Source organism: Pezoporus wallicus, unplaced genomic scaffold (genome assembly GCF_028554395.1).
Source record: "Pezoporus wallicus isolate ANWC-B61680 ecotype Strahan unplaced genomic scaffold, APGP_CSIRO_Pwel_v1 scaffold_2584, whole genome shotgun sequence".
Lineage (NCBI taxonomy): Eukaryota > Metazoa > Chordata > Aves > Psittaciformes > Psittacidae > Pezoporus > Pezoporus wallicus.
In genome coordinates this window covers 6,254,751-6,266,804 of record NW_026642851.1, presented here as the reverse complement: position 1 = coordinate 6,266,804, position 12,054 = coordinate 6,254,751, and the positions used below count along the sequence as shown (strand labels likewise).

At 40.8% G+C, this 12,054-nt stretch overlaps 1 protein-coding gene across 10 annotated transcripts in view; it reads left to right on the top strand.

Annotated features, from left to right (window-relative positions):
• The window catches only part of ST8SIA6 (ST8 alpha-N-acetyl-neuraminide alpha-2,8-sialyltransferase 6), a 47,153-nt gene that overhangs the window by 20,086 nt on the left and 15,013 nt on the right, over positions 1-12,054 (top strand). For 9 of the 10 annotated variants that reach the window (XR_008975288.1, XM_057432701.1, XM_057432703.1 and 6 more), the window contains 3 exons: positions 5,952-6,096; positions 8,413-8,525; positions 9,696-9,788. Coding sequence is in view for 9 of the 10 variants with exons in the window: in XM_057432701.1 (XP_057288684.1) it covers positions 5,952-6,096; positions 8,413-8,525; positions 9,696-9,788 (351 nt within the window). In the remaining variant the exon portion in view is untranslated. Of the gene's footprint in view, positions 1-5,114; positions 5,208-5,951; positions 6,097-8,412; positions 8,526-9,695; positions 9,789-12,054 lie in introns of all 10 variants that reach the window. The other variant, XM_057432710.1, reaches the window with a different exon arrangement.

Here is a 12,054-nt window from a genome sequence, read left to right as displayed (position 1 = left end):
ACACGACTGCATAATCAATAGCTTTCCTAACACTAAACAGGTCAATAATTCTACTCTACTGTCTGAAATCTTTCATTGGAGTATGCAAGAAAACATGCAGAACTCCGAGATTACAGTCTGACTTAAGAGTACATTTGCTCCATAGGTTTAACAGATCATATGTAAAATCAGGAGTATATATTCAGAGACTTTTTTCTCTTTCAGAAAAAAGGTGGGGTTGAGAGATAGTAATTGGGGACAGTTTGGAGAAATAGTTGAATTTTTAATTGCTCTACAGACTATATACTTCCTGAAGGCTGGAGGATTCCTATGAGGGGAACCTAATATGGAATCAGACTGAATTAATTATGTCTTCATGGCAGACTCTTTAAATAGTCTTTGGTTTGGCAATTTTATTACACTTTTTACATATGCAGTCTTGATTTCAGATTCAACCCTGTTGGCTTTCACTGCTGTAGACATTTATGATGGTACTTCATTTATGGACAGTTTAAGAGCTGTCGGAGCAGCATTCTCCTTCAACACATTCTGTTTCAGACATGAGATTTAACCACTCTTTTCTAAAAGATTGGGATAATATGCCTCATTGCACACTGATGCTATTGACTTGGATTGACAAGAGCCTGCCTGACCCATATGGTTGTCTAGAGCCCCCAGTGCAGTACAGTAAGATAATTGCTTGCTCATTATAAGGTTTTACAGCAGTGGGCATACATGAAAGGTAGTCTCACTATTTGTGGTCACACCCTTGACTGCTGTTACACAGTGGGATATTTTGTAGGTGCTTCTCTGTACTGACAAGACAGTCTCTTTAACATGAAACCTCAGAGTCCTTGCTGTCTTCACATGTACAGGACAATAACTCACATGAGCTAATGGTTGCAAACACCCAAGTTAGGTGAAGTATTAATGCAAGCTATTAGTCAAGCATAGACTTTATCTGGTTATTAATAATTCTCAGACTTTTGTTGCTTGGAATACTTTGCCCTTTATTCAAATGATATTACAAACTGTGCTGTGAGATACACTTAGCATGAGGCTTACAGGAGTTACAGCTTTAAATATTTGCTATTCTTACTTTGGGTTTGGTTATCCCTTTTATGTGGTGTTTATGTGTCTTGGGTAACTGAAAATCCACAGAGAGATATGTCTGTGTGAGCATTGCTGGTGTGGATAATGTGCAAGTGCATTATAATAGCACTGGTATTTCTTTTTGCCAACAGTTGCTTGTACAGATGTTAGTAAAAGGTGAGTTAGAGTCAAATGGACTGAGACCATTACTGAAAGAAGTTTAAAAGTCTCAAACTGTTGAAATTCTGTACCTGTTTCATTGTGCTTCCTAGCTTTAAACTAAGCAAATTGAGAGCAAATTATGATTATTTGCCTCATTGTCCCAAGTGTGGCCTTTGATGACAGTTGAGCACTTACTATTTAGAGGAATGTTCTGTGTGTTCTGATACTTCTGCAGTGTCCATCCCCATCCACTGTTCCTCTCCTCCCACCTTAATTTAGTCCAATGTATAATGACAATGAACTAGTTCACACTGTCCTCAACAATGAAGAATGCCCTCTGGCCCCAGGTCTGCAGACACTGGCATCACACTGAAGTGTAGTTTACACAGAAGAAATGCTATCAAGTTCACACAGTTTTGTCAGGTTCTGCAGGCTCCCATTCTCCTGGGGGTACTGCAGCCCCTTGAGGATCATGGTTAATTGCGCTAGCCCAGTGCTCCAGCTTTAGGCTGGAGCAGACAGTTCCAGTGCTATATTCTCTTTCCTGTGTCCCAGAGTAGGAGACTGTGTAAAGTTTTGGTGCAGAAGCAAGTGCGTTTTCACACCAGATATATATCTGAATAAAATATTTTTAAAAATCTAGAGCAAAATGACTTTGGCTAAGCATTCCTAATTAAAGAATGTGTTCTGAAAAAAGAATCCTACTTATTGCAGAAGGGTGAATCAAAGGTCGTCTTGGTGCTTGTATCAGTAGTTTGGAGGAGAGGGGAGTTTTTAAACTCTGTACAAACTTATTCCGTAAGGACAGATTTCACCCTTCTAGATTCTTCCCATTTCATTCAGGATAAGGGCAGTTCTGGTCTTTGGATCACCTGAGAAACTGCTAGCCCTAGACTGACTGCTTTGGCCCTTATGGCTGGTTCAAATTGAGTTGTCGACAGGAAGATGTTGAGATGCTTGCAATCTCTTGCAGATGTGTGCACGCTGTGTCTTGTCAGCGGGCACATACAGCCTGTACACAAGCACTGAACCAGCTAAAATGCTTCTTAGCTACAGAGCTACTACAGGAGCTGCAAAGAAACTACATCAGCATATTTAGATCCTGCAGGTACTTTCTGACTTCTGCTAGAGTGGACTGTGTAGAAGCAGGGAATGGTTGGGTTTGGAAGGGCCAGTAAACATCATTTAGTTCCAACCCCCCTGCCATGGGCAGCGACACACCTCACGCTAGACCAGCTTGTTCAAAGACCCATCCAACCCGACCTTGAACACTGCCAGGGCAGGGGCAGCCACAGCTTCTCTGGGCAACCTGTGCCAGTGTCTCATCCCCCTTGAATTTCTTCCTAATATCTAATCTAAATCTCCTCTCTCGCAGTTTAAAGCCATTCCCCCTTGTTCTATCACTATATGCCCTTGTAAACAGTCCCTCTCCAGACTTGTTGTAGGTCCCCTTTATGTATTGAGAGGCTTTTCTAAGGTCTCCCAGAGCCTTCTCTTCTCCAGGCTGAACAAGCTGAACTCTCTCACCCTGCCTCCATAGCAGAGGCGCTCCAGCCCTCTGATTATCTTTGTGGTCCTCCTCTGAACTTGTATGATACATGTCTTAATCTTATGAAGTACATGTTCTTAAGGGTGTCATTACCTCATGAAAAAGACCACATATGACATTAATACTATGATGACAGTTGCAGTAACAGATTGCTTGAACTGCCTTGTCTCTACCTCTTTGTTATCCTTTGCTGTCAGTTGTAGACGTACCATATGTGCAAAATCCTATATGAACAGAGAGTTAAATATATTGTTAGTGGGTATTGCTTTCTACAGGTTACATGCATTCCTGCTGAAGTTCTGTACATAAATGCTTTGGTACAGTGAGACTCTGTGTCATGATTTGATCTAAGTAGGAGGTTTCTATTGTTACCTCCAAATTTTTAGCATGTATGCTCTTAGGTAAGATCAGAAAAGGTATCATTAATCAGTATCTATTCTCTTGTTTTCACTGTGTTTCTGAATTAGCCTGGCTTTGTTTTACTTGTGCAGTGGATCCATAATATTAATTTAAACAGTTATTTTCTTATTAATTCTGATATCCATTTTTCTTCCAGACTATTTCTGCTTTTATTGAAGAACTCATTCCTGTGGAATGAGTAATAAAAAACAAACCCATATCATCTGTATTAATGACTGTTATCTGTCATCAGTTTGCTTTTTCAGGTTCTGGTTGCCATCACACACAGAACTAAAGCTGAGCAAGAATATTTTGGTGTTATTCCTTCTCCTCTGAACCTCCTGTGATTTACACATAATATTTAGGCCTTTTAGCTACTTCTAGCTTTAAGAAAAGAATCAAAGAAAGCAAAATTATGAGGTTTGTGATCCCTCATCTCCATGTGATTGCCAGAGAGCAGTGAGGGATGGCGGCTCCTTGAGGGTCAGGGAATGGGGTCCCAGCGCAATAACCTGCTGGCAGAGCAGACTCTGGCAGCCAGGCTCCTTGCACCCTAACAAGGAGTGAGGCAGCCCTAGACATGGGCATGTGCCATAGGATGGGATGGGCACAGCTGGAAACTGTCCCTGCTGTGGTGTTGCTGGGCAGGGACTGATGGCTCTGGAGGGCTGAAATGGGGCCCAGTGTCATGAGCAGGATGGGGGTGGCCCCTGGGGTTGGACAGGGGTAGTGAGGCTTGATGGTGCCCTCAGGGCATGACAGTGATGCCTGAATCTTCTTATTACTGCAGTACATATTAAGGTTAGAAAGAGCTGCTTATAGGAAAAAGTGTACAGAAAAAGCAAGTAGACCCTAGTCAAGAGTGGTTCAATAACATCCAGTGTTTTCGTACTTAATCATTGCACTCTCCTGCCTCATTGCTCCATTTGTATTTTTCTATATGCTTAAAATAGTATGCTATATGCTCAGTTGTTTTCACCATGTGTGTACCTCCTTACTCACAAGAGCATGGTCTTGGTTGCATCCCCACCCTTGTACCTAGCGGTTTTAATTGACCACAGACCTGCCCTGCTCATTAGAGCTTTGAGCAAGGCAGTGGAAATCACTGCATTCAGGGAGTGGAGCTGAATATGGCTTGTGGAAATCTGAGCCCTACTGTTTCCACCCTCAGGAGATGTATTTCCTGGTAACTCTCCTGGTATGATTATTTCAGATCTGTGTCACCGCAGCACTCAGTTGTTGCCAGTGTTCCTCACACATCTGGGAACTTTGAGGGGTTTCAGACCTCAGTATTCAAAATGGGTTAATATGTACAGTAAGCCGTTTGACAACTGAAATGGTAATCTTTCATTTGGTATTTTATGCATGAATCAAATCAACTTTCCCACCTTTTATTTCCTCCGTTTTTGACCATTATTTCAAGAGAAGTCAGATTGAGAGTTATCCCAGACCTGTTCATTATCTTCCTTGTCTTCCAGGAAACATAATCCTTGGGTTCTTCCATGTGCTGGACTATGTCTTACCTCCATCAGAAATAGAATTATATTATTATAAGAATATTTGCCCTGTGTACGTTGTTGATAAAGTTGAATGAAGCAACTTCTCTTATCTGTGTCTTGCCCTATTAAAGTCAGCTTATCCAGAATTTGGCCTGTATTGTTTAAGTAGTTCCAACGGGTTGCTTTGCCTTACTCATGGAAAAAGTGTGAAACAAAGCTTTTCTATTCCTCTGGCTCCAACTGTAAATATATCTGTATTTTTTCTTCACAATTAACCTTCAGTGTTAGGACAGAATTCTGTGCTCTGTTATCTTCTAAATTCCAAGCAATTATGTTATCAATGAATTTCCTTCTCTAAATGGTTAGTAGTTTTCTTAATATCTCACCTAATGTCATGACAATTGATAGATAATGTCTGGCCATGAGTATTTCAGCCTTACAGTCTGAAAATTAGATCAGGTAGCAGCCGAAAGAACATTGTTCCCTAAAGCAAAATGAATTACAGCATTTCATGTCTGATTTCAAAGGTATGATGGGGCTTTTCATTGCATCTTACTGTTAATAACATAGGATATTTGCACACATAATATTTTTGTAAGTTTGGAGGCAGCAGGAATTGTAAGATGGGTGATAGCCTTCACTCCTACATAAAATTTGAGTGATTCACTTGCAGTCTTACCTACTTAAGCTAGCTGTTTTGGAGAGCAGCTTTGCTGTCTGTCTCTACCATGAAGATATCCGTCTTCCTTATTTTCAAGTTGTGATGTGATCTATTTATTATCTGTGGTACTGTGCACAGAAAAAGTGTGCTGAACAGGTGTGATAATGAATTATTAATTAATTGGCCTGTGACTGTTTAACTGTTCGCTAAGTACTATAGGCAGTACTTCCCGTCACCATTCCTTTAATCTGCTTGGTTCTTTCTTCAGCCTTCTAATTTCCTACAATCACTCATTCTATGTGGATGGAAAACACATTGTTAATTCTTTGGGGGCTGAAGCGAGTAATAGTAAGGAGAAGACCAATTACAACTTTTTCTGGATGGGAAAGAGAGACCAAGAGAGAAAAACAGGATAAGAGAAGGGGTTCTTGGTCTGATTATTTCTGAATGTTTGCTGTGAAAAGGACTTGCTTTAAAAAGCAAGTCAAGGGTTCATATAACATTTTGTTGCTTAGTTAATTAGAACTGTTTTTCATTGATCTACTTCTCTAACAACATTTCCCTGCTTATTTGTCTGTCTTTGAGCAGGTTTTCTTTGGGTTTTTTGCAGATCAGAATTAGCTTCCTGCTGTGATGCAGTTCACAATTTTATTGCTTCTCAAAACAACAGCCCACTGGGAAGTAACATGAGTTATGAAGTGGACAGTAAAAAGACCATCCTCATTACAGAGGACATTTTTAAGATGCTGCCTGTGGTAAGAACTGTATTTATAAGATATAAAGAACCTGTTATAAGGTATAAGATAAGGTATAAGAGCCTGTTATTATAATTGCAGTATCATATATATTTTGGGTTAGTAAATGAACTGCTTTCTTTGATTCCTCTGGAAGAGGCCATTCACCCCCGTATACACTTACTCATTCACCTTGTAAGACCTATTTTTTAACTGCCTTCTGCAGTGATGGATGGACAGGGTACCATAGAGCACATTGTAGGCAGAGTTGCTAAAGAACACAAGTTGCATCCTGATTTGGCAGCCAGCTGAATTCAGCAGTGAATACTTTGAGCATGTTTGCCTTGCTTTTCTCATTCCCATTTTCAAAGGCATTTCAGTATGGAACAACATTTCATATTCCTCATATTCCCATGGCATTTCTGGTGCTGGCTTGGGCATATAACTTAGGAAAGCTATTTTGGTGGTAAACCTGATATAGAACAGAACAGAATAGAATAGACTATTTCAGTTGAAAGGAACCTACAATGATCATCTAGTCCAACTGTCTGACCAGTTCAGGGCTGACCCAAGTTAAAGCATGTTGTTAAGGGATTGTTCAAATAGCTCTCAAACACTGACAGGTATGGGACATTGACCATCTCTCTAGGGAGCCTGTTCCAGTGCTTGACTACCCTCTTGGTAAAGAAATACTTCCTAATTTCCTAATTCCTAAACCTCCCTGGTATAGCTTTGAACCATTCCCATGTGTCCTATCACTGGATACCAGAGGGAAGAGCTCAGCACCTCCCTCTCCACATCCCCTCCTCAGGAAGCTGTGGAGGGCAAAGAGGTTGTCCCCAGCCTCCTTTTCTCCAGACTAGACAATCCCAAAGTCCTCAGCTGCTCCTCACAGGACATTGCTTCCAGCCCTTTCACCAGCTTTGTTGCCCCCCTGGGGTGGAGCCTTTGCAGCCAGAAACGCCGGTTGAGCAAAGGAATGCAGTTTTGTAGACTGGGACTTCCAGTCCTGATCTACAAGGGACTCACAGTCCCTTACAGACATACAAGCTCTGAAAATGAGACAAAGATGGGCACAGATACGTACTTAATTTCTCAAAAGTAAGAGCACATGGGAGCCCTCTTACCCATTGTGAATTTGTGAGATGCCAGCTACCATGAGTCTAGTCCTTTCTAATGCCACTGTGAATCACTAAAAACTTCATTGAAATAGAGGTTACTGTGGCTCCAAATTTAAACTGAGTGGAAGAAAAAAGTGGCATATTTTATCTGAACGTATACTTGCTAAGTTAGTCAGAGTTGTTTGGCCTTTGTGTTCTCCTACTGTCTTTTCAGAATTGAGCAAAACATTTGAACGTGTTGTTGATGTCTGCCACTTTCCCCACACCTCTTGCCTTGTTCGTAACAGTGTCACTTCCTGATTCTCTTCCAGTAAGCTGCTGAGAGAAGGAGGAAGGATAATGCTTTCTGTAAGCAAATTTTGACTCAATTTTACAAGTGAGTTCAGTTTCTGCAGTGAAAGTAGCTCATCTATTGGCCTCTCTGAATGTCAGTGCTTCCACAGCAGGAGAGGCTGAACAAGATGCATGAGGTGTTTCTGAGGCCCTGGGATAACAGCCAACTATATTAATGTCAAATGAAATAGCCAGCAATTTACATTCATTTGCTAGGTTGTGATCTGTGCTGGTTCACAAGTGGCTGCACTTAGCCCCCATTCAGCTTCCCCCCTGCAAGACAGCAATCTCCAACAAGGAGAGGAGTAGAGGGTGAGCAGCCACAAACATTAACTTCTTCAGTTAGCTATCACGTTTGCCATGGCTTAAACCAGGGCACATGACTATCCTTAACAGCATCTTCAAGTTCCCCTAAACTGGTTATTTTATAGCAAGTGTAATTGTGTGATGACAAAGTAATGCACATTTGCAAAGTTACCTTCTGTTAGCTGTTAAAGACAATGACTGTGACAACCCCCAGTCTGTTACAGTGCAAAGGAAAATGGGTAAATTCAACCTGTCTTCAGTACAGCTTAGGTCCTTAGCTTGTAAACATTCAGTCCGCTACTGGGTAACTTTTGTGTTGTGTCTTTAAAGACGTTAATCTAGTTTTAACAATCCTGTGTTATTCCTTCAAAGTTCTGATGATAGATGTAGCAGTTCTCAGTCTGTTGGTACCTATTTTTGGCCCTTGGTTGTCCAGGCATGGCAACCCTGTGTGCTAAATGGTGAATGCTTTTACTGGGATTTACCAGATTAAACCTACAAGGATGAATGACTAAAGGTGCAAAGAAACAATCACAAGATTTATAAGGTATTGGCTGTGTCTTTTTATTTGTTGCAGTCCTCTCCTCTTTCAGTCTATCCCTTCAAGACCTGTGCTGTGGTTGGAAATGGGGGCATTCTGAAAAATTCCAGCTGTGGAGCTGAAATCGATCGTTCTGACTTTGTGTTTAGGTAAGAGCTGCTCTTTCTTACTGAAGTGTGTCTAGTGTTCCTGAAAACTTGGTAGGCTTGGAAGCATGCCAGTGCAAGTTTGTAGCAAGATCTTGCCCATTCTTTATTGCTGTCTCCCTAAGAATACTCCTTATGCTTTGTAAATTTCAGACCGCTGCTTCTTAAGTAAAGAGAGGACTATAGGGATACATGTATGATCTATGATTGCAGATTTTTTTTTTTTTTTAATCAAGAGAATAAAGAAAACCCTGAAACTGAAATAAGACTGGCATTAAATGTCACATGTTTACTTTTGGTTATAAACCCTTTGTTAAACAGCACCCTTATGTTGGCTCACTAATACAGTTATTTAACTGCCCCAATATTTGTCTCACCTTCTGTTAGCCATCTAAAAATTTAGTAATCTAATTGAAATAGATTATTTTACCTCCCTCTGTAGCTTGTGGAGAAACCCAAGCACACTCAGAGAGTAGTTTGGTGCACTCTCTTAGTATGTGACTCACATTTTGGAGTTCATGCAGAGGAACAGTGTAACAGCATGCGGGTTCTCTCAGTGATGTCCAGTCACTCAGTTTGCTGGATTTTGTTTCCTTTCCTACTTCTGACTAATATTTGGGCTTTTAAAATTAAAAAAACAAAACCAAAACAAAGTAAAACATGAAAAAAAGCCAACCTTTCCAGTTATGTAACTGTCTTCATAAAAATGGTATAGTAAGATGCTAAATTTACTGACTGGTTTGGAAAAAATGCTTTCTTTACCTTTTAGGGAAACCACTGTTTCTGCAATTGGGCAAGTTATTCCATTGTTGTTGTAGAAGACATAATAGAAGACTTCCAGAAGAAATGCATTGTTTAGGCAAGAGGGGCAATTACACCTTAGCACCTAACATAGGGCATTGATAGACTGGTGCCTTCTGGGATTTTAGCTTTGCTCCTGATTTGTGAGATGATTTGTGAAAATGAGCTCCCTGTGCCCTATTTTAACCATCTGTACAGTAGATTAAATATTTTTACTGGAAGTGCTGTAAGCCTTATTTAATATTTGTAAAGTGCTTAGAGATCTCTGGGAGCTGACGTGAAAGTGTCATTGCTCAAGAGAGGAATTTGCAAATATTAACTATACAGCATTTCTGGTATGCATTTGTTAAAGTAAATGTTTCTCAATTTCAGGTGTAACCTCCCTCCAACCGTGGGAAGCATTAGCAAAGATGTTGGCAATAAAACAAACCTTGTGACTGTTAATCCGAGTATCATAGCTCAGAAGTAAGTGCTACTGCAAATCTGTTTTGGTGCAATATTGTATAATTGTTTGACATGATTTAGATTTTGTTGGAAATCCGTTGGGATACCAGCATAGAGAGCAGTGCATGCAGATTACTTCATTAAGCTTTAGTTTCCATGTAAAATATGTACCAATGTAAATGGAAATCTGTTAAACCTGGCCTTTTATGGAACAGGAAGGAGTCAGCAATGCCCACGTTAGCAAGTGGTTTGGTTAGCACCAGTCCACAATTTATGACAGAATAAAACTGATAATTGCAAGCCCAAGCCTCTTCTTTTCCCCCTGTGACCCTTATGACCTCCAGCATAAGAAAGGAATTGTAATCGTAAATCAGGAAAGCTTGGAAATGTGTGTCTGACTCCGTTGGTAGGACTGTAACCACAGGTTAGAACCTATTCTGATGAAGGCTGTTTCCTGAATGGAGGTCCAATTTCTGTGATCCGTTTTCTCAATCTGTGTAAAATCTACTCACACACTTTTTTCTCAGCAAAGTTCTTTTTTTGCACTTTCTTGATGAAAAGAAAATCTAATAAGGCCAGGCTGAGTAATCTGACATCTTCAGCAGGCTGGAACTGCGGCTTATCTATGAAAAGGACTGCTGTGGCATGTTATTTACTGCTTACTGATCTTACTGTATCTTATTGTCTGTCATAGCTATATTTGTCAAATACACGACATCAGAGCTTTTTATTTTTTCCTTTAAAGGAAGAAGGGGAAATTACAGTGAGCATAGAAATGGCTAACAAGCATTTGTTATTGATTCAAGGATAGAAAGTGATTTTTGCAGTCAGTACTAACTACCTTAATGCTTACCCAGGACTTTTTGACTTAAATGAAAATGAGTTATTGCTTCCCCAAAACCAGATTTAGCTTACTGATGTTAGAAGGGCTGCACAACAATATGGGGCAGGAAAATTTTGTCCAGTGATTCAGCATCGTTGGTGGCTACTGACCTGGTGCATGATTTGTCTGGGCTTGATCAATGTGTTCTGCCACAGCTGCCCTCGTTTTTTAACCTAATGTAGTCACATCACGGTTCATAGCAGTTACAATGAAGGAAACAGGAGCTGTATCTGCGTAAGGATGAAATGAGATTGAGAGGACTTTAAGATTTAAAAATCTAAAAAAATAATTGAATACTCAGAGAACACTGTAAATGCCTTTGAAAGAGGAGCAGGAAGGAACTTGGCACCATTTAGCAGAACTGAGTTTTTTTTCTTGTCTCAGAAGACCTATTCTGACTTTATTCACTCTAATTTCTAATTCTGTGTTTGAGTACTGGGTTAGTCTGCTGTTATTGTTAAGGTTAATCAGCTTTTGAACTGTGCCTGTCAGGGTGTACAATGTAGGTGAACTCTCCTGGGGGAGAGAAGCACAGTTCTTGTGTGTCCAGATGGAGCTGGGCTACACTGCACCTCACAGGGGCGGAGCTGAAAAAGAAAACAAGACTTAGTTGAGGTTTTCAGGTTTCTAGCTATGGAAGAACAGATCTGAATTGTGTCCTGAAGGCTCTTTATGTACTTTACACTGAGTCAAAATAGAGAAGATTCTTGTAGTAAAGGCCAGAAGTTCACCCTTCAGCCACTCTTCCTAGACACATGCTCAGGCGTTTCTTGCTTGCTTTGGCTGTGTGGCTGTAGCATGCACAGGGGGCTGGGGTCAACAGGAGGGCCTGAGTTGTCTTCATTTTGCTTCAGAATCTGATGGTAATGTGTCGTGGTTTAAGCCCAGTCAGTAACTCAGAATCATGCAGCTGCTCACTCACTCTCCCACTTTCCTCCTCCCCCAGCTCCTGGAGGGATGGGGAGGAGAATCTAAAGAATGCAACTCCCATGGATTGAGATAAGAACAGTCCAGTAACTAAGGTATAACACAAACCACTACTGCTGCCACCAATTGTAAGCGGCGAGGAGAAGCAGACAGGCCAACCCAGTATGGGTGATAAGCAAACTTCTCTCCAAGGCTTACCAAATTTCCTTGCCGTTTTATCATCATCAAGCATCGAGTCAAATAACTCATCACCAAACTTTCGCCACTCACTGTCCTCAAATACTGTATTAGGATCTACAAAAAATCCCTTAGCCTTCCCTACAGCCACTAGACCTGCTAGCTGCTTTAGAGTCTCAGGCTCAATTCCCCGCTTTTATAAAAAGCACTGTAATAAGACCAGGGCTACCTCTCGGTCCATTTTCATGGCCGGCCTTTTCCGGATCGTCTTCTTCTGGGTTGTCCTGTAACCTTGGTCTC